This window comes from Bubalus kerabau, chromosome 4 (assembly GCF_029407905.1).
Source record: "Bubalus kerabau isolate K-KA32 ecotype Philippines breed swamp buffalo chromosome 4, PCC_UOA_SB_1v2, whole genome shotgun sequence".
Lineage (NCBI taxonomy): Eukaryota > Metazoa > Chordata > Mammalia > Artiodactyla > Bovidae > Bubalus > Bubalus kerabau.
In genome coordinates this window covers 172497677-172519619 of record NC_073627.1, presented here as the reverse complement: position 1 = coordinate 172519619, position 21943 = coordinate 172497677, and the positions used below count along the sequence as shown (strand labels likewise).

The 21943-nt window shown below is 48.3% G+C and overlaps 1 protein-coding gene across 1 annotated transcript in view; it reads right to left on the bottom strand.

Moving 5' to 3' along the window:
- The window catches only part of RGS3 (regulator of G protein signaling 3), a 139847-nt gene that overhangs the window by 103741 nt on the left and 14163 nt on the right, over positions 1 to 21943 (bottom strand). The window contains exons 2-5 of the mRNA XM_055579407.1: positions 15545 to 15595; positions 12151 to 12209; positions 11017 to 11111; positions 9974 to 10042 (exon numbers count right to left, since the gene is read on the bottom strand). Of these exons, the coding sequence (XP_055435382.1) occupies positions 9974 to 10042; positions 11017 to 11111; positions 12151 to 12209; positions 15545 to 15595 (274 nt within the window). The remainder of the gene's footprint in view (positions 1 to 9973; positions 10043 to 11016; positions 11112 to 12150; positions 12210 to 15544; positions 15596 to 21943) is intronic.

Sequence of the window (21943 nt, the reverse complement as noted above, 5' to 3'; positions counted from 1 at the left end):
AAGTCATGCTGTGTCGACAGGCTTGAGTTCAGTTGGATCCTACTTGACCAAGAGTAATTCAAAGTTCCTGAAGAATGTTCATCACTGAGTTCCAATGTCCAGCAATCAGGGACGGGTTGATACTCGGCAGGTTTCAATAATGACAGTATGTGCTGTGCTTAGTTGCTAAGTCATGTCCGACTCTTTCTGACCCCATGGACTGCAGCACGCCATGCTCCTCTGTCCTTAGGGATTCTCCAGGCAAAAATACCGGAATGGGTTGCCCTGCCCTCCTCCAGGGAATCTTCCCAACCCAGGGATCGAACCCAGGTCTCCCACATCTCAGGCAGATTCATTACCGACTGAACCACAAAGAAAGCCCAAAAATGACAGTATAGATGAACATTACTGAAATGCAAAATATAATCCTGCTATTATGAGAAAAAAGCAAGTTTACAAATCTATAGATTAATGAGAAAGATGCCCACCAAAATATTTGTACCTGGTAGGTAGGATAAGAAAGAGTTTCGTTTTCTCCTTCAAGTTTTTTAGCATTTTTAAATTTTCATAGGGAACAAGTGCTTCTTTCAGAATCAGAAAAAAAAAAAACAACAGTATAAATGTATTCGAAAGTATTCTATCCTACCACATCTTTCTCTAGCCTACCACTAGAGTCGCTTTTTTTCCCCACCTCTCTTTTCTTCTCTCTTAGCACATCTCCAAGTCAGTTCCCTTCAGAGACTGGTTTAATATTAACAGCTATTAATCGAGAAACAACATAGGTATTAAGACTGGAGTGGAAGGGACTTCTCTGATGGTCCAGCAGTTAAGGATCTGCCTTGCAGTGCAAGAGAGGTGGATTCAATCCTGGTCCAGGAACTAAGATCCCGCTGCCACAGAGCCACCCAGCCAGCGTGTTGCAACTAGAGAGACCCCTGCTGCAATTACTAAAGCCTGAGCTCTCCAGAGCCCATTCCACGCAGACTAGAGAATCTGTGCTCTGAAACGAAAGATCCCACACGATGCAATGAAGATCCCACAAGCTGCCATTAGAAGTCGACGCAGCCAAATAAACAAACAAATATTAAAAAATAAAAAGACTGGAGCAGAACCTTGACGGTTAACTTCAATATCTGAGGGATCCACATGGATGAAGGAGTCAGCATGTTCTGGGGAAGGTGCAATTTCAAAGCCGAGGATGGAATGAACTGCCTGGAACGAACTAACTCCCTGGAGATGAGCCTCCCTGAAGACTGGGCTGCGGGCGGCCTAAGCCAGTCCACTGAACCCCCTGAAGAGCCTGAGTCTTGTGCCCCAGAGCCTGCTCCCGGGCTCCAGACCCAGAAGGTTCAAGGTGGGTTCTGGACACAGGCGTCTGGAGAAAGCCGTCCAGGGGATCCTACAGGCCACCCACCCATGCCTGCCCCAGTGAGCACCAGAGGTCTACAACGTCTTTACAAATACACTTTGTTTGGATTCTCCAGAAAGGGTGGCGGCGGCCTACCACCCGAAAGTAAGCAAAATGGGTTCTCACAGATAGCCAAGCCGAGTGAGGGGCAGAGAGGCAGGACGAGGGCCACTGATCCTGAGACCCGGTGCCCCTCCCTGCAGAGGCACGGTCTGCACCGGGCCCTGTCTCACCAGCTGCTCTCATTCTGCTACTCCTCACTCCCCGCGCTCTCTTCCTGCCCCCCTTTCCTGCAGCCTGGGCTGCAAGTGCTCCCTCCCCCTTGCACTAACAAGGGGGAGGGAGCACTCCCCCTTGCCAGCCCCCTCCCATCTCACCAGGCCGGATTAATCATCTCCCCCTAGAGGACAGTGCAGTCACTCCATTAAACCCACCCGTCCACATCCACCCCCCAACCCACCACCAAAAACAAACCCTCCTCCCTCCTGGCGCATGGCCAAGTCGGCACTAATGGAGGGGCAGCCGCAGTGACCAGAATGAGTGGCAGCCGCTGACCTGAGCTGCCGCTCCAGAAAAGCCTTGTCAAGACTTTGCCAAAGTCCTCATCATGGATTTCGTTTTGTTTGTCAACACGTTCAAGAGCAACCCAGCTGGTATCCAGGTGCCCACACTGCCTTGCTGCACACTTTCCTTTCACACTGGGTACGGCCGTAACTGTCTAAATCTCCCAGGCACGATGCTTTAGCTGTAATAAAGGCTGCCTCTTCCTGCTCTTCAGTAAGTGGAATTTTCATCCCCTGGTGCTCAGAGAATGCTAAATGGTTGATAGCCTCCCATGAGCTTTGCTTCCTGCGAAGGGGCCTCCAATGATTTCATGATACTTCAGGCCCAGCAAATTGTCACAATCAATGGCCATAAACAGGAACCTCTAAGTGTTCTTCAATTAGCTACTCCTGAAGCCTGTTTTTAAAAACCTTTGGAAGAAGAAAGACTTCTTTTATGCGGAACCTGAATACATGGCAATCTACTAGTCAGGCAATAAACTTGGGAACTGGTGATTGCCTGAAATTTTGCTAGGCACAGAGTCTCAGGGGCCAAGACTTGGGTACTTCTGAAAGCTGAACCCTGAACTTGGTGAAGGTTTGACAAATGGATGAATCCATCATTCCCATGTTGGCAGGCTCTGGGCAAGGAGCCCCGGCATTAAGGAAACAAGACAAACACTCAGGAATTTAAACAGCAGTTCAAGGCAGCAATACAAGGGATGTCACTAGACAGGGTGAGATTGACAGATGAGCAGTGCAGGCAATAAATGCTGGATGCTCAGAGCGGCAAGAAGTGGTTTAGAACTGAGATGTTCAAAGAAGACCTAAGGAGTGAAGCCAGAGAGAGGGAAAGGAAGAGCATTTCAGGCAAAGGGAACAGCTTGTGCAAAGGCTCAGAGATAAGGCTTCATGGAGCATTCATGAGCAATAGTACAGACAGTCCTCCATATGCAAGGATGAGGAACCCATGGATACGGAGGACCAACTGTACTACACCACTTTATAGAAGGGACTTGAGCATCCATGGATTTTGGTATCTATGGGGGTCCTGGAACTAATCCCCAGTGGATACGGAGAGATGGTTATACTCGGCTCAGTTTATTTTTTAGCACACGGTAGGAGACCCGCTAACAAAAAGAAAATGCATGATTTTAAGGGAATGCACTTTACTTTTCTCTCCCAGGGGCCTTAAACTATTTCTGTTACCGACTTATCCCATTTAATCTCAATTTATTTTGAATTTGATGACTTAAACTGCACACACATTTTCCCATTCATCTTCTCTTTCCTTGGTCTCAGTCCCCATCTCTGGTCACAAGCTTTCTAACTTTAGGGTGCTGTACTTGGCACCGGCATGGTTTATAAAGTAGTTGAAAGAGGAGAGGGTACAAAGATAGTGTGCGACACACAGCGAACGGCCTCTCCATCTGTGTAATTACTATCAGCATAAAAGCTTACGTTCTGCAAACATATGTTGTGTGTGTTTTAGGTTGTTGTTGTTGTTTTTTTTTAACTTGGTGCATAACAGTATAATTCTAAGACTGTTCTCTTACCACAAGTTCTGAAAACACCATGATTGACATTAGAAGCTTCAGCTTGGCTCTTTCCACATCACTGAACAAAACTTTTAAGTAGTTCAGTTCCATAGTCAGTGATATTAAGGAGTTACTGTTAATTTTTAAATGTGATAATGGCATTGTGGCTGTTCGGTTTTTTAAGTCATCTTTTAGAGAGATCTATAGCTCAGATGAGCTGATGTGCTTTAAAATAATCCACTGGAGGAAGGGACAGTGGGTGAGGCCGTAAATGAAGTAAAATCGGCCACATATTGATCATTGATGAAGCTGGGCTCCAAGTATGTGAGGGCTTATTATATATTTTCTAACTTTGCATATGTTTGAAAATGTCTATAATTTCTTAAAAACTCACAGAACCCCAAGTCGAAAGAAACCTTTGAGATCACTGCCTTTTACAGGTGAGGAAACTGGGGCCCAGAGCCGGGAAGTGACCTGTCCACGGTCTCACAGCGAGGAGGAGCTACGCCAGCATCTACTGCCCTGAAGCCTGGTTCTCCTCAGCTCCCACCGTGCTCACCACAGGAGCCGAAATCAGCCTGCCCCTCCCAGCACTGGACCATCCTGTTTCTCTACTAGGTGCTTACAGCAGTGCCTGGAAGGATCGCGAGAATTCATGAAACAGATGCTCCCCCCCTTCATCTCCTATCAGTCTCAAAATGTAACTGCCACATATTCAGCTGGACGACTGACATAAAACTGTATTAAAAATGCTATGAGAGGTGGCCTGAGGCATAAGCACACCGATACAGAAAAGGTTTGGCTTTGGAGCTTTATCACCTGTGTGAGCCTGTCAAGTGTACTATGTCATGTGATTTGATCCCAGGCTACCTGGATTTGTGTCTTGTTTTCACCACATGCTGGCTGTGTTACCTTGGGCAAGTTGCTTAACCTCTCTGTGCCTGTAAAAGAGAAACATTAAGAATGCCTACCTTATATGGTATTGTGAGGACACTGTGTCCACACAATAGATAATGATTAAATATGCTTAAGGTCCACACTCTTGGTAGACATGCAGTGCTTGATAAACAGGAGCAATGATATCACCTTGGGCACGTTCCTTGGCCTTAGTAAATCTCGGTTTCCTCACCTCTGAAGAGACAGACAGTAATAATTCCTACCTCTCAGGGTTGTTGTGAGGATTAAATGAGCTAATGTATGTAAAGTGCTTGGCACAGAGAAGGGTTCATAAATGTTTGCTCCCTTCCTTCTGCAGCTGTCCTTCACGTTGTGAAGTTGAATGTCTGTCCTTCACAGACACACAGTTTGATTTGAGAGTGTTCAGCAGGGCAGGGGTTTCCGGCAAGGGCTCTGCCTGTCTCCCGCAGCTCAGAGGCCTTCTCATTCAGAGATGGATCGATAACCATGCCTCCCGCCCGCCGAGCCGGTCACTGTGGTGCTGGCACCTCGGGCAGGGCCATCTGTTCAGAAAGCAGGCCTGTCTGCGCCTGCTCTGTCCCTCTCTGAGCTCTGGGTTGGGACTGTGACCACAAGCTTGACTGTGTTTTGTTTAATAAAGAATCTCACTTTCCCAAAATAGGCAACAAGTGGAGACACCGCCTCTGTCACGCTGCCTCCCCGGGTGCTGACTCACTTTCCCCGGCCTCACTCTTTTCCAAAAACCGACAAGTGCGTTGCTGCCACTTCTCCAGCCGGCTCTGCCTGGCTCGCTCCGCTCTTGCAGGGGAAATGGCGACTCCCACAGTTTGGTGTCTGCCCCCGGCACCCGCTCCACTCCTCGCCTCTGTCCACTGGGCTCAGCAGGCATTCTTCTGTTTGTCTGCCACTCCTCCTCTGTCTGCTTCCCAGATGGCACTGCTGCTGCTGCTAAGTTGCTTTAGTCGTGTCTGACTCTGTGCGACGCCTTAGACGACAGCCCACCAGGCTCCTCTGTCCCTGGGATTCTCCAGGCAAGAATACTGGAGTGGGTTGCCATTTCCTTCTCCAATGCATCCATGCATGTTAAGTCACTTCAGTCATGTCCGACTCTGTGCGACCCTACAGACAGCAGCCCACCAGGCACTAGTGGTAAAGAACTCGCCTGCCGACGCAGGAGACATAAGAGACGTGAGTTCGATCTCTGGGTTGGAAAGATCCCGTGAAGAAGGGCATGGCAACCCACTCCGGTGTTCTTGCCTGGAGAATCCCAAGGACAGAGGAGCCTGGTGGGCTATGGTCCATGCGGTCACAGAGTCGGACACGACTGAAACGACTCGGCACACTCGGCTCCTCTGTCTCCTTCAGGGCCTTCCCTTCCTGTGTCCATCCCTTTAAGACAGGATTCTGATGGTCCTGGGTACTCACTGTCTTCCTGGGTGCTCTCAGCTGCTCGAAATGTCCCCCCTTGCCTTGGCAGCCATGGCTCCCACATCTCCACAGACCTCTCTCTCCCCTGCGCTCCAGGTCAGCAATGGCATCTCTCCTGCACAGCTCTCAGCTGCTTGCCCTCCAGGCACCTCCATCCGCCCTATGCAAAGCTGCTCTCCCTTCCCCTCCAGTGCATTTTGACTTCACTAGAGACATCGCTGGCCACCCATGAGTCATCCTTGGCTTCTCCCACTGCGCTCACAGCCAAATCACCAGTAAGCACTATTGGTTTAGGCTGCTAAATGCATTTGAGTCTGTTTCCCTCCTCTCTATCCCTAAATCATCTCTCTCACAGATCACCACAAGAATCTCCCAGCTCCTCCTCAACCTTCCCAAGACTTACCAGAGTGATAGAGCTAAATACACCCCTGTCATTCCTCTGCTCAGCACCCTTCAGTATCGCCCCATCACCAGATTCCCAAACACCAAACTGGCTGCATGAGGTTCACCCTGAGAACTTGTGTAAATGCAGATTCCTCCGCCCTGCCCTTGAAAATCTGGACTGAATCAATCTGATGTGTTTCCTGGGAACCGAGGTTCCCCACAAGCATCCCCGATGATTCTGATGCATTGCCAGGACTGAGAACTACTGACCCTTTGGAGAAACTCACACTCCAAAGAAAACCTATAGACTCATCTGTTTAGTTTACACCATCCTCTTCATCTTATCTCCAGCCAATCCCTACTTTTAACCTCCAGCAACACCAACAAGTTTGCAAATCCCACCCCATGCTGGCCCAGCCCTCTGCACTCTATCCGCTGAGACTGAAGACTCCAGGGTCTAAATACCTGGGTTTGCATCTTGCCTCTACTGTTCACTGCCATGTGACCTTAGGCAAGTTACTCCCTTTCTTAGCTTCAGTTTCCTTTTCTGAAAACTTAAAAACAAACATGCACTTTCCTTCAGTTCAGTTCAGTCGCTCAGTCGTGTCCGACTCTTTGCGACCCCATGAATCGCAGCACGCCAGGCCTCCCTGTCCATCACCAACTCCCAGAGTTCACTCAGACTCACGTCCATCAAGCCAGTGATGCCATCCAGCCATCTCATCCTCTGTCGTCCCCTTCTCCTCCTGCCCCCAATCCCTCCCAGCATCAGAGTCTTTTCCAATGAGTCAACTCTTCGCATGAGGTGGCCAAAGTACTGGAGTTTCAGCTTTAGCATCATTCCTTCCAAAGAAATCCCAGGGCTGATCTCCTTCAGAATGGACTGGATGGATCTCCTTGCAGTCCAAGGGACTCTCAAGAGTCTTCTCCAACACCACAGTTCAAAAGCATCAATTCTTCGGCGCTCAGCTTTCTTCATAGTCCAACTCTCACATCCATACATGACCACTGGAAATACCATAGCCTTGACTAGATGGACCTTTGTTGGCAAAGTAATGTCTCTGCTTTTCTATATGGTATCTAGGTTGGTCATAACTTTTCTTCCAAGGAGTAAGCATCTTTTAATTTCATAGCTGCAGTCACCATCTGCAGTGATTTTGGAGCTCAGAAAAATAAAGTCTGACACTGTTTCCACATCTATTTCCCATGAAGTGATGGGACCGGATGCCATGATCTTCGTTATCTGAATGTTGAGCTTTAAGCCAACTTTTTCACTCTCCACTGTCACTTTTATCAAGAGGCTTTTTAGTTCCTCTTCACTTTCTGCCATAAGGGTGGTGTCATCTGCATATCTGGGGTTACTGATATTTCTCCTGGCAATCTTGATTCCAGCTTGTGCTTTTTCCAGCCCAGCGTTTCTCATGATGTCCTCTGCATAAAAGTTAAATAAGCAGGGTGACAATATACAGCCTTGATGTACTCCTTTTCCTATTTGGAACCAGTCTGTTGTTCCATGTCCAGTTCTAACTGTTGCTTCCTGATCTGCATACAGGTTTCTCAAGAGGCAGGTCAGGGGGTCTGGTATTCCCATCTCTTTCAGAATTTTCCACAGTTTATTGTGATCCACACAGTCAAAAGCTTTGGCATAGTCAGTAAAGCAGAAATTGATGTTTTTCTTGTACTTTCCTCAGAGTTGTCTTAAGAACTAAATGAGATAAGGCACTGTTAACCCCTGGCTTGTGGTTAACACCCAGGAAATGGTTGCTCTTGTTATCAACTGTGTCTCCTCCTCACCCACACCCTCAAGTCTCTGTCAAAGGTCCTCTCCCAAGAAGGATAGTCTCTGACTGACCCCATGAGTCCCCAGCACCTGCAACAGAGTTGCCACATGGGTGGCCACGAAATGGCAGCTCAGTGAATGAGATCTACAGTGCCATGAGCACCAGTCCACGATAACAAGTAGATACTCTGCTGAAAGACAGATCTTTTGCTATGCAGGTTGTTGTTCAGTGCTCAGTCATGTCCAATTCTTTGTGACCCCATGGACTGCAGCACACCAGGCTTCCCTGTCCTTCACTATCTCCCAGAGTTTTCTCAAACTCATGTCCATTGAGTTCGTGATGCCATCCAACCATCTCATCCTCTGTCATCCCCTTCTCCTCCTGCCCTCAGTCTTTCCCAGCATCAGGGTCTTTTCCAATGAGTTGGCTCTTCGAATCAGGTGGCCAAAGTATTGAAGCTTCAGCTTTAGCATCAGTCCTTCCAATTAATATTCAGGGCTGATTTCCTTTAGGACTGACTTAGGCTGCATCTTGCTCTCCAAGGGACTCTCAAGAATTTTCTTCTCCAGCACCACAGTTCAAAAGCATCAATGCAGGTTGCTGCTACTGCTGCTAAGTCGCTTTGGTTGTGTCCGACTCTGTGAGACCCCAGAGACAGAAGCCCACCAGGCTCCCCCATCCCTGGGATTCTCCAGGCAAGAACACTGGAGTGGGTTGCCATTTCCTTCTCCAATGCATGAAAGTGAAAAGTGAAAGGGAAGTCACTCAGTCGTGTCCGACTCTTAGCGACCCCATGGACTGCAGCCCACCAGGCTCCTCCATCCATGGGATTTTCCAGGCAAGAGTACTGGAGTGGGGTGCCATTGCCTTCTCCGCAATGCAGGTTGAGGAAGGCTCAACTTGAAAAGTTATACTGGCTATCAAATTTAGGGTACCCAAAAGCATTGAGTCCCCAAATATTCTCTGGGTCTAACCTGGTGAATTGAGTCAATTTTCATTCACCTGGGCTCCTTTTCAGTCACCATTTTCAGTTCTACGACTGTTGCATGGATGTTACTGGCCACAGAGTCTCCCAGATTTCTTGCAATGCACCAGCTGAACAAGCCCCAGCTGCTCACAGCAGGCCACACAGTCAGGTGCTCTCACCCTCTTCCCTTCCCTCAGCAGCCAATTCTCACCCTCACCACCCAGCAGTCCTGCTCTGCTCTGTACTGGCCGCCGTGACTCATGACCACATCCACCTCCTGTGTCCTGGGCTGCCTGAAAGATTGACCCGTGTGGATTCTCCTACATACAGCTCTGCATCTCCTGGCCTCCTTGTGGCAGCCTGAGCCCACTGAGCATGCTCCTGCCTCCCTGACTGAGCTCGTGCTGTGTCCCTGCCTGCCATGCCCTTTCCAATCTACTACTCTCCTTGTCTCATTCTTGCGCTCTGCCCCGAGTTGAAGATCCCACTTTTTGCATGAAGCCTTCCTTGGTCGCCTCAGCCCATAATGAACTCTCCTTCATCCCATATTACTATCCTAGTACTCATTGCATTCCTGTATCCATTCACTCAATAATCACCAGATATCTACGTGCTAGGCACTGGGTACAGTGGTGACTTAGAGAGAAATGGGCCTGTGTTTCATGGAGCTTCTACTCCCGTGGGGTTGAGCCTGTGTGTGCTGTGACTATCGTTTGCCTCCACGCAGAGCCTGTTATCCCCTCCTAAAAGTAGGTGGCTTGGGAGAAGAAGCCACACGTAGGCTGGTTGGCATTTCAGTGGCCAAGACAGTGTCCCATTGACCCCAAGGTCTCAGTAAATGCACCTTGCTAACATGATCCGTGGCATCACCTGGAGTGACAGGAACTCCCGGGGGTGGCGGCCTCTCAGATTTAACCACTACCATTCATTCATCCAAGCGCTACTTGAGCCCCCACTGTATGCTAGCTGTCTAGCTGCCACCCACAAGCCCAGAGCAGGTCTCCCCTCAGCTCAGCAGTTCCCCTCACCTGGAATCACCTGCCCTGTTCCACACAGTGACCAGAAGGCGCTTCTGCTCATCTTCTTCTTGGACAGGACTGCAAAACAAACCGCACAGAGTGTTAGCAGAGCTAAGCTCTGGTCCAGCCCCACACAGTCCCTCATACGGCAACTCCTGGAAATAACCTGAACGCCCAACCATAAGGAGCTGGTTAAACAAACTAGAGCCCAAATAGAGTGGGATGTGAATATTTATATTCACAAAAGAGTTTACATTACATTGTTAAGGATGAAAAGGAGGTTACAACACGATATGATAGAACAATTCCATCTTTGTAAACACACGCCCACACAAATTCAAAGACCTGAAAAGAAATGCCACAAAACATTTCAGGGAGTAGCAGGACTAGAAGTACTTTCTCTCTTCTTCTTTCTGTGTACCGATCTTTTCTATTTTTCTACCATAAGCAAAATTACCTGGTGTAGTAAGGAAAATAACAAAATATGATTAATCTTCACTAATAAGAAAATACAAAATGTCCGTTGCCTTTCCATTGGCCCCAGAGTTCAGGGAGGAGGGAAAGAAATAATAATAATTACACCACCGGACACTGTGTTACACTGTCTCATCTACACCTCCGCTCTCTCTAAGCTCCGTACTATTATTAGCCCCATTTTACAAATAAGGAAGCCAAGGTTCAGAGAGGTTAGCAAGTTGAGGAGGGGCGGGTGGGGAAGCAAAACAGCCCTCAGCTTGGAAAATTCCTCCTGCTAAAGGAGAAAGTTTGGCCCGAGGCACAGCGGGAAGTTGCCTCCTTTTTTCAGGGGCTACCAGCCTCGGGCTGGGCGTTTTAGTTCTGAGAAGCAGCCACGTGATACCTTATCACTGTGGACCTCGCTGCTGGGCCAGGTGCCAGGGATGCGAGGATACAAGTGAATGAGAAAACAAAGACATCCTTTAGAAGTCACTGTTTTTCTGCTTAGATCTGGTTCTAGAGTTGGCAGACAGAGTTGTTTCAGCTAAACACTCCTTGCCTCTCCTCTCGAGGACCCAGCCACACCAGACTCTTACAAGAAGAAGTGCTCGTGGAAGATGGGATCTCTGCAGTCCGGAACGGTCTGTGTCTTCTGCCGGCACAGTCGATTATCTTCAGGGATCAAAGAAATCTTGAATTGGAGAAAAGTAAGGGTGAGATGATGTCAGAGCCACATAATCACCTAACCCGATGGCTGACTCTGTGTATCTCCAAGTTAGTCTTCTCCAGCACCCTTCAAACCAGCCTCTGCAGAGGACAGAGTGGAGTCCTCCAGATGCTGGGAAAGAAAGAGGAGCCCTGGTCTGGAGGCACTGTAGTCGGATGCTGGCACAGGGCCTCTTAGGGGTGGTCACCAAGGAGGCAGCCCCAGGCCCAGGCAGAGATGGGGTACAGCCTGACCACCACTGCTCTTCCTCCAAGCAGAGAGGTTTCCCCACAAAGCACATAGCCTCTTGTCATCTGAGTCCCCAGCAGCTGCCGGATGCCCCCTTCCCAGGAGGCTCCAGGTCAGCATCCGCCAAGAGCCCCCCATCCACGCTCCGGTCCTCATGTCGTTCGCTGCCTGCCTCGGGTTCCGACCCTGATCCTGACCCTGGTCTGGCCCGTAGGGGCCTCTTACCAGCCTGGGGGCTGCGGGAAGAAGGCAGAGTGGTGCGCCTGACACCTGACTGCCATGCTTTGGGAGGTGCCTGGCCTTCGGCTCCAGCTGGAAGTAGCTTCCACCCCCTCCCGCCCCTGTGGTGTCTCTGTTTTCACTGTAAGGTCTCCACTCAGGACCTTCCAGCCCTCAGAGATCCTCTCTCCACTCCACCACCCAAACTGCCAAACTGCCTCTGGTTTAGGGGAGGAGAGGGGTGAAGACGTTGCTTTTCATGAGAAGGTTTGGGATCGCCTCTGGATTTCCTCTATCCACACACTCAGGGTGCTAACCCACGTGGTGAGGCACAAGCTCACCCACAAGGTTCCAGTCCTTGCAGGAAGCCGGTCTCTCTCAGCTCAGGGCCCCTCGCTAGGCCTAATAAATGCCTATTGACCAAATGATGGAATGGTAGCTGCCACACTGAATGGCCCCAAGCGCAGATATGCTGGGACCTTGGAACTCAGTGAGGTGGTCCCTCACCAACCCCCACCCCACTCATACCCACCCCAACACCCTGCTCATCACATACCTTCACGTAGGAATCACAGACGCCAGGCTCCTTGCTCATCAGGCCTCTGCCTTCTATGACTAAACAGAGGAAAAAATGGGGTAGATGGGCGGGGAAAATCATCACCAGGCTCTTACTTTGCATAACGACCACTGGATATCAACCCCGCTCTGGTCCAGCCCACTCCCACCATCTCCAACGCTCAGGCAGCACCTTCACTGAGACATTACAGGATTCAATTCCCTGACTTCCCAGAAGAGAATGTAAAGTTTATTGAGTCCAAGCCCTCATTTAATGGCAAACATGAGGCTATGAGGCGGCAAGAAAATTGCCCAGTCACAGAGCAACGGGAATGAAAAAGCTGGGTTTAGATCCCTACCTCTAGACTCCCAGTCCAGTGCTATCCCACAAGACTGCCTCCTGGGATGGAGGCACCAAGCTGGAGAACTTAGCCTGTCACTTACTAGCCATGTGAGTAAGCTGCTTCACCCCGGAGACTGAATTGCCCCTTTTTTAATGGATCAGTGATAACAGTGGGCTAGTGATAATAATATCCACTTCACATGGTTGTTGTTGCTCAGTCGCTAAGTTGTGTCCAACTCTTTGCAACCCCGTGGACTGCAGCACGCCAGGCTTCCCTGTCCTTCACTATCTCCCGGGGTTTGCTCAAACTCATGTCCATTGATTCAGTGGTACTATCCAACCATCTCATTCTCTGTCACCCCCTTCTCCTCACACAGTAGTGGCCAGATTAAATGAGATCATGTGCTCATGATCTGCTAAGGTACTTAGCAGAGTGCCTGGCAAAGTAACTGCTCAAAAAGATTTGCAAAAGAAAACAAGGAGAGATAAAGGCAAGGGATAGATTCGGGGTGAGGTTCGTGTCTGGCCATGAATGCGAGTGTGGCTCGTTTGTCTGAGGCCTGTAGAAATCAGACAGTAGACGTGACAGAAGCTGAGCCTCTTTTCCCTTTTCTGTTTGGTTTTGATTGAGCCCTAGGCCTTGGCTCAGACGGAGCCCCTGTAGTCTGAGGCATGAGGCCTGGGAAGCCAAAGGAGAGAGGGCGACGGGCTGGAAGCGATGAAGGGCCTGAGACTGGGGTGAAGCCAAAGCAAACTGTGCAGGACAAACGGACTGGGGGAGGCCAAGATGCACGCGGCAAAAACTGTTTGCACAGCTGGAGTCAGGCTCTGGCAGGCAAAGCATCCCCCTCTGCTGGTCCTTGGGAACTTCACCTTGGCCTCCCAAGGCCGGGACCGGAGGACCCCAGGCGCCTGCTGGCCCATCCTGCCTGGCATCCTAGTTTCTGTTCCTGAGTGTACCCTTCCTGTGGGCGTGGTTGCTGAGGACAGTACCCAGGCCTGCTGAAGCCTTGGGTCTCCCTGGCCCCCCGTGGAGGGGAGGCAGATCTGGTCCACTCTCACTACACTCCCGTCTGCTGTAGAAGCCGGCTGTGCCCCAGACACACCAGGGTACACAGTATAATTGGGATGAGGACACAGAGCAGAAGCAACAGCCCTGTAGGTGGGTCAGGCGGTGGTTCCTGGGAGGGAAAAATGAGGCAAAATGAGCCTTCCTTCCTGAGTCTTAATGAGATTAAGACAGGCACATTTCTTACAACATCAGAGGAAGGGAGACTTACTTTTCAAAAGGCGTTCAAAGAGAAGGCAGGCTCAGAAACAAGGAACCGCGGGTGCGAAGGCAGAGGCCCGAGCAAGCCCAATATATTCAAGGGGTGAGGGGGGGCACAAAACTGGATGGAACGGGGGTGGAGGGTACCCGGAACAGCAAGAGCCAGGAAGGTGGGAGAAACAGGCAGGGTCTGCTGGGCCAAAGAGAAGGGTGGGGCCACGACGGGAGCTCAGTAACTACTTGTGTGCTGGATGGAAGGACAAACAAATGGATAACTGGTGGGTAAAGTATAGAATCCTCTGGGCGGCACATCAGACCGTCACAACCTGGTCCCAGCTCACTCCTGCACCCCTCTGTGCCACAGACATGTTAGACAGTCATCAAGTGCATCGTGCCCTCTGTGACCCCCTGCCTTGGCGCCTGTGGCTCCCCCTTCGTGGAGTGCCTGGCCTGCCTGTTCCCCTCTGCCTGGCTCAGGCCCCTTCCTCCTTCAGGACGGAGTGTGGACATTACTCCCTCTGCCAAGTTGTCCCAGCCACCGTATCAGCACCACCCAGAGGTGGGCACTTCTCCTTGGCGTCCCCAGCCCCTGACACAGGGACGTGTTCAATCACTATTCGGGGAACTTATGGTTTTCTGTATTACTTAACAAACACTCATATAGCGTTAACCACATGCTGGGTACTATCCTAAGTGCTTTACTAAAATTGACTCCTTTAATCCTTGTCACAACCCATAAGATAGGTACTATTATCATAAGATAGGTACTAATATCACCATCCAGCAGATGAGAAGCTGAGCTTGCTTAAGGTCACTGGAAAAGAATCAGAGCCAAGATTTGGACACAAGTGGTCTGGTTCCAAAAGCAGTTTGATCCCTGGGTTGGGAAGATTCCCTGGAGCAGGGCATGGCACCCACTCCAGTATTCTTGCCTGGAGAATCCCCATGGACAGAGGAGCCTGGCAGGCTACAGTCTGTGGGGTCACAAAGAGTCAGACACAACTGAGCAACTAAGCACAGTCTGGTTCCAAAAGCTTCCGTGGCAGCTCAGCTGGGAAAGAATCTGCCTGTAATGCAGGGGACCCCTGTTCAATTCTTCGGTCGTGAAGATCCCCTGGAGAAGGGATGAGCTACCCACTCCAGGATTCTTAGGCTTCCCTGGTGGCTCAGATGGTAAAGAATTCACCCACAACACGGGAGACCTGGGTTTGATCCCCAGGTTGGGAAGACCCTCTGGAGCAGGGCATGGCAATCCACTCGGGTATTCTTGCCTGGAGAATCCCCATGGATGGAGGAGCCTGACGGGCTATAGTCCATAGTGTCGCAAAGAGTCGGACACGACTAAACACAGTCTGGTTCCAAAGACGGAAAGCTACGCTGTGTTCCTGCACTGTGACGCTCGCGGTGACACCACACTGCCGTCAGTGAACGAGTGGACAGATGAGAGAGCTGGAGAGAGAGAGGAAAGGACGGAAGCAAGGAGAAGGGGAGGTAAGGGAAGCTCTTCTGTGGCCCCACTCCAGTGGAGCCAAGGAGGATGGTGAGTTGCCAAAGACTGCTCCAGCCTGCCATGGACTCCACATCAGGCCGGGACCAGGGGATGGTCTCTAGGAGTCCCAAGTGAATATCCATTTTTTTCCTATGGACACATGGCAGGACACTATACGAAGAGGGGAAAGAAGCCTTGGCCACCATAACACTTCCACTCATTCCTGCTCCACGTGGAAGGTCAAGTGGCCCACCCCTTCCCCAGTGAGCCCCGAGGAACACAGCCATACTCACTGTGCAGCCGCAGAACCCGGTCCTGGGCATCAATGGACAGCTTTAGCTGACCTGAGGAAACAGCAAGAGAAACAACTTCACCTCGTTTCCTTGCCAGGTGAAACATGGGGTGACATGGACAGGTATGTGCTTTTGTTCATGTGAAGCGATTCAAGGTTTTGTATAGTCTTGGGGTTGAAAAGGAGCTCAGAAACCACCTAGTTAAGCCTCCTCATGGCCTCAATATCTCCAGTGGTGGTTTTCCATCCTAATCTTACACTCCCCTGGTGATGGGGAGCTCACTATCTTACCAGGTAGCCAAGCTCTCACTGTTAGAGTCAGAAAAATTGTTGCATCCGCATGACAGTAAGGCTAGATTTGAGAGTTAAGGACCCGGGGTGGGCCTCAGTCGGGAGTCCACACTAAGGGACTGGCCAAAGCTCTCCAGCTGTACAGACAGCTAGGCTATGTTCTGGGAAGGCAGCAACAATACAGGGACATGGGATGAATGAGTTGGGGGAAAAGCAAATGGAAAGAGATCAGCTGTGGGCAGAGAGATCTTTCAAAGTCAATGCTACCGCCCCTAATCCTTCCACAGGATCCTGACCTCCTTAAAGAAATGCTGAGGAGACTTTCTCTGATCTTGGCACAGAGATTTGCTACTCAAAGTGAGGTCCAAGAACCAGCAGCATGAGAAGCGTGGAAGCATGAGAAACATCTCATGAAGCATGGGAATTAGAAATTCAACATCTCAGGACTTGCCTGGTGGTCCAGTGGTTAAGACTGTGCTCCCGGTGCAGCGCACCCGGGTTCGATCCTTGGCTGGGGAAGTAGAGCCCACGTGCTACAAATCAGCTAAAGATTCTGCATGCCACAGCTGGGATCCTGTGTGCTGCAGCTAAGACCCAGCAAAACCAGATTTTAAAAAATCCAGCGTCTCAAGCCCTGGCCCAGGCCTACTGAATTCGAGTCTACAGTTTAACAAGATCCCCAGGGAGTTGCATGCACATTAAAGGTCGAGGAGCCCTGGACCAGAGCACACTGAAGAGTCTCTTAACATGTTTCTTAGTTAGGAGAAGGCCTTCTTAAGCAAGACACAAAAATGTAGAGGTCACAGGGAAAAGAGATGAATTTGACTCCATGAGACTTTTTAAATGTCTGTTACAATTAAATGTATCATAAACAAATTTATGAGACAATGCAACAGAAAAACAAGCAAAGGACAGCTAATTGGAAATTCAGAGATGACAAAATGGCCAAATAAACATACAAAAAGAAGCTCAAGCTCATGGAGATCTGAGACATGCAAATTCACAATAAAATATCATCTTCCCCCAATCTGACTGGCAAGAAATCTAAGAGATGATAATGTCAAATGTTGGTAAAGACAAAGGAAAACAGATACCCTCAGGCCCTGATGGAGGAAGTATAAATGGAGGGTAATTTCTGACAATATCTATTAAATATAAATGTCCTTATATTTCAACCTAGCAATTATACTTCCAGGTAACTATCATAGACGAAAACTCATGTGGCTGTATAACATTGTAAAAAATTGAAAATACTCAAAAAACCCATCAATGAAAATCATTAAATGAACCAATTATAATTGCGCTGTGGGATAGTATGGGCTGATATAAAGAATGGGAGAGTGCTATGCATCCTGGAATAGGAACATTATTGAGACAAGATTATTATTATTATTTTGGGGCCATGCCAAGAGGCATATGGGATTTTAATTCTCCAACCAGGGGTCAAACCCATGCCCTCTGCATTGGAAGCACGAAGTCTTAACCACTTGACTGCCAGGAGGTCCTGAGACAAGATTTTTAGTGGAAAAAACAAATTGTGGAACAATACGCATAGTATACATCTCTCTGTGTTTGGTGTGGTGTCTGTGTATGTGTGTGTGTGTGTTCTGGAAGGATGTCAAATTAAAACCAGTGATCACCTCTAGGGAATAGATTGGGAATTGGAGGGAGGGAAATCAAGAGGAATTTCAATCTCCCATTCCTGGAGTTGTTGTAACAATACAAATATATCCATGACCTATAGCACTTCTATAATTAAAAATAAATTAAAGAGGAAACACACGGAGAACAGACTTGTGGTTGCCAAGGAGGAGAGCGGGGAGGGGAGGGAAGGAATGGAAGTCTAGGGCTAGCAGAGGGAAACTGTTGAATACAGGATAAACAGCAAGGTTCTACCGTACAGCATGGGGACTATTTCAACACCCTGCGATAAACCTTAGTGAAAAGGAATATATGTATACAAAACTGAGTCGCCTTGCTCTACAGGACAATTCAACACAGCATTGTAAATCAACTATACTTCAATAAAATTTTTTAAAAACTAAAGAGGAGACAAAGCAGGAAAGAAGAGAGAGAGAGAAAAGGGGGAAGCAAGGAAGGGAGGGAGAGGGGAAACATGAAGATTATCCAAGGACAAGGGCTGGAATACAGATGAAGAATTGAGGGGCGGCATGACATTTCTCCTGTGGCTTTCACAATTTTTATTTTTAAAAACACAGTATAAAAACAGAACGTCAGGTCATCCTCATAGGCATCCAGCAGCTCTCCAGAGAGAGAGAGAGAGAGAGAGAGAGAGAGGACCCTCTTTCTCCTCAGTGACATGTGGGAAAAATTGTCTCTCAAGTCAAATAGACTCCTCCTAGAACCTCAAGAAGCCACTGATTCCATCTTCCCAGTGGACACAGGGTCTGCAGAGAACCGGTACATCAACCAGAAAGCCTGTATCTGCTCCATCCATGACAAGTTTGTTTAGCAGTTATCTCCCTCTGCTTGATCACCTCCAGGGATGGGGAGCTCACTTCCTGAAATGAGAGCTCTTTCCTTTTTGAGATAATTCTGGTTGTTCAATGCCCCATCTCTATAGAGTTAAATGCAGTCTCTTGGTACCTTTCATTCACTGGACCTCACTCTGCAGTCTCTAGGCTCTCTTCTTTAGATCAAAGTCTAAAATCTCTCCACCACTCCTCAGGGCACAATGAGACATCCCTCATCATGCCAACTCTTCATTTCTGGACATGCCCCATGAAACTGGGCTGGTGGCTGGGGCTCATGCTTTGTTGGCGGCCGCAGGAAGGGCAGGCAGAGCACAGAAAGGAGGGAAGCTCTGCATCTATAGCTCTGCAGCAGTCCACCAACCACTATAATCTTGCCTCTCATACTCTGGACTGCTTAAGCTACAGTCCCAAGTAATTTAGACTCCAGCCAACCCTGATCCAGCTCTTCACCCATCAGAAATCTCTGCTGCTTTCCTGCCCAGGACACTGATCTCAGAAGCCCAGGAGGCCTGTTCCAGTTCCAGCCCCAACGACCCTTGTCTCTCAGAGCCACAATGTCCTCAGCTGTGGGGTGGAGTAATAATAGGGGTTATCACACTCTCTGAGCTGTGTGGGAATCAGATAATGCTGGAGGGTGAGGAGGTCCTTGGATGAAAGGCGCCAGGAGAATCCACAGTATTATTAGCTCAAGGTCTGAGCAATTACCACTTTGAGGCTCCCTAGAGCTGAGAAACCTCCTACAAAAACTGCCTGATCCAGTGTTGGGTGGGAGAGGGAGGTTGGCAACAGACAAATAGGGCCAGCAGCCACAGATGCGAACTCATCAATCCAAGATCAGATCAGTCTCTCAGTCGTGTCCGACTCTTTGCGACCCCATGAATCGCAGCACGCCAGGCCTCCCTGTCCATCACCAACTCCCAGAGTTCACTCAGACTCATGTCCATCGAGTCAGTGATGCCATCCAGCCATCTCATCCTCTGTCGTCCCCTTCTCCTCCTGCCCCCAATCCCTCCCAGCATCAGAGTCTTTTCCAATGAGTCAACTCTTCGCATGAGGTGGCCAAAGTACTGGAGTTTCAGCTTTAGCATCATTCCTTCCAAAGAAATCCCAGGGCTGATCTCCTTCAGAATGGACTGGTTGGATCTCCTTGCAGTCCAAGGCACTCTCAAGAGTCTTCTCCAACACCACAGTTCAAAAGCATCAATTCTTCGGTGCTCAGCCTTCTTCACAGTCCAACTCTCACATCCATACATGACCACAGGAAAAACCATAGCCTTGACTAGACGAACCTTTGTTGGCAAAGTAATGTCTCTGCTTTTCAATATGCTATCTAGGTTGGTCATAACTTTCCTTCCAAGGAGTAAGTGTCTTTTAATTTCATGGCTGCAGTCACCATCTATAGTGATTTTGGAGCCCAGAAAAATAAAGTCTGACACTGTTTCCACTGTTTCCCCATCTATTTCCCATGAAGTGGTGGGACTGGATGCCATGATCTTCGTTTTCTGAATGTTGAGCTTTAAGCCAACTTTTTCACTCTCCACTTTCACTGTCATCAAGAGGCTTTTCAGTTCCTCTTCACTTTCTGCCATAAGGGTGGTGTCATCTGCATATCTGAGGTTATTGATATTTCTCCCGGCAATCTGGATTCCAGCTTGTGTTTCTTCCAGTCCAGCATTTCTCATGATGTACTCTGCATATAAGTTAAATAAACAGGGTGACAATATACAGCCTTGACGAACTCCTTTTCCTATTTGGAACCAGTCTGTTGTTCTATGTTCAGTTCTAACTGTTGCTTCCTGACCTGCATACAAATTTCTCAAGAGGCAGATCAGGTGGTCTGGTATTCCCATCTCTTTCAGAATTTGCTACAGTTTATTGTGATCCACACAGTCAAAGGCTTTGGCATAGTCAATAAAGCAGAAATAGATGTTTTTCTGGAACTCTCTTGCTTTTTCCATGATCCAGCAGATGCTGACAATTTGATCTCTGGTTCCTCTGCCTTTTCTAAAACCAGCTTGAACATCAGGAAGTTTACGGTTCACATATTGCTGAAGCCTGGCTTGGAGAATTTTTTTTTTTTTTTTTTTTTTGGCTTGGAGGATTTTGAGCATTACTTTACTAGCATGTGAGATGAGTGCAATTGTGCGGTAGTTTGAGCCTTCTTTGGCATTGCCTTTCTTTGGGATTGGAATGAAAACTGACCTTTTCCAGTCCTGAGGCCACTGCTGAGTTTTCCAAATTTGCTGGCATATTGAGTGCAGCACTTTCACAGCATCATCTTTCAGGATTTGGAATAGCTCAACTGGAATTCCATCACCTCCACTAGCCTTGTTTGTAGTGATGCTTTCTAAAGGCCCACTTGACTTCACATTCCAGGATGTCTGGCTCTAGGTCAGTGATCACACCATCGTGATTATCTGGATTGTGAAGATCTTTTTTGTACAGGTCTTCTGTGTATTCTTGCCATCTCTTCTTAATATCTTCTGCTCTGTTAGGTCCATACCATTTCTGTCCTTTATTGAGCCCATCTTTGCATGAAATGTTCCCCTGGTATCTCTGATTTTCTTGAAGAGATCCCTAGTCTTTCCCATTCTGTTGTTTTCCTCTATTGCTTTGCATTGATCGCTGAAGAAGGCTTTCTTATCTCTTCTTGCTATTCTTTGGAACTCTGCATTCAGATGTTTATATCTTTCCTTTTCTCCTTTGCTTTTCACTTCTCTTCTTTTCACAGCTATTTGTAAGCCCTCCCCAGACAGCCATTTTGCTTTTTTGCATTTCTTTTCCATGGGGATGGTCTTGATCCCTGTCTCCTGTACAATGTCATGAACCTCATTCCATAGTTCATCAGGCACTCTATATATCAGACCTAGGCCCTTAAATCTATTTCTCACTTCCACTGTATAATCATAAGGGATTTGATTTAGGTCATACCTGAATGGTCTAGTGGTTTTCCCTGCTCTCTTCAATTTAAGTCTGAATTTGGCAATAAGGAGTTCATGGTCTGAGCCACAGTCAGCTCCCAGTCTTGTTTTTGCTGACTGTATAGAGCTTCTCCATCTTTGGTTGCAAAGAATATAATCAATCTGATTTCGGGCATCTGTGTTTAACACATTTTTTTTCCCCTGAAACTCAACCAATGCAAACTCTGCACAGCCTTTGACTGTGGATGACAACGGACTGTGGAAAATTCTTAAAGAGACCACCTGACCTGCCTCCTGAGAAATCTGTATGCAGGTCAAGAAACAACAGTTAGAACTGAACATGGAGCAACAGACTGGTTTCAAATAGGAAAAGGAGTACGTCAAGGCTGTATATTGTCACCCTGTTTATTTAACTTATATGCAGAGTACATCATGAGAAATGCTGGGCTGGGTGAAGCACAAGCTTGAATCAAGATTTCCGGAAGAAATATCAATAACATCAGATATGCAAATAACACCACCCTTATGGCAGAAAGTGAAGAAGAACTAAAGAGCCTCTTGATGAAAGTGAAAGAGGAGAGTGAAAAAGTTGGCTTAAAGCTCAATATTCAGAAAACTAAGATCATGGTATCTGGTCCCATCACTTCATGGCAAATAGATAGGGAAACAATGGAAACAGTGACAGACTTTATT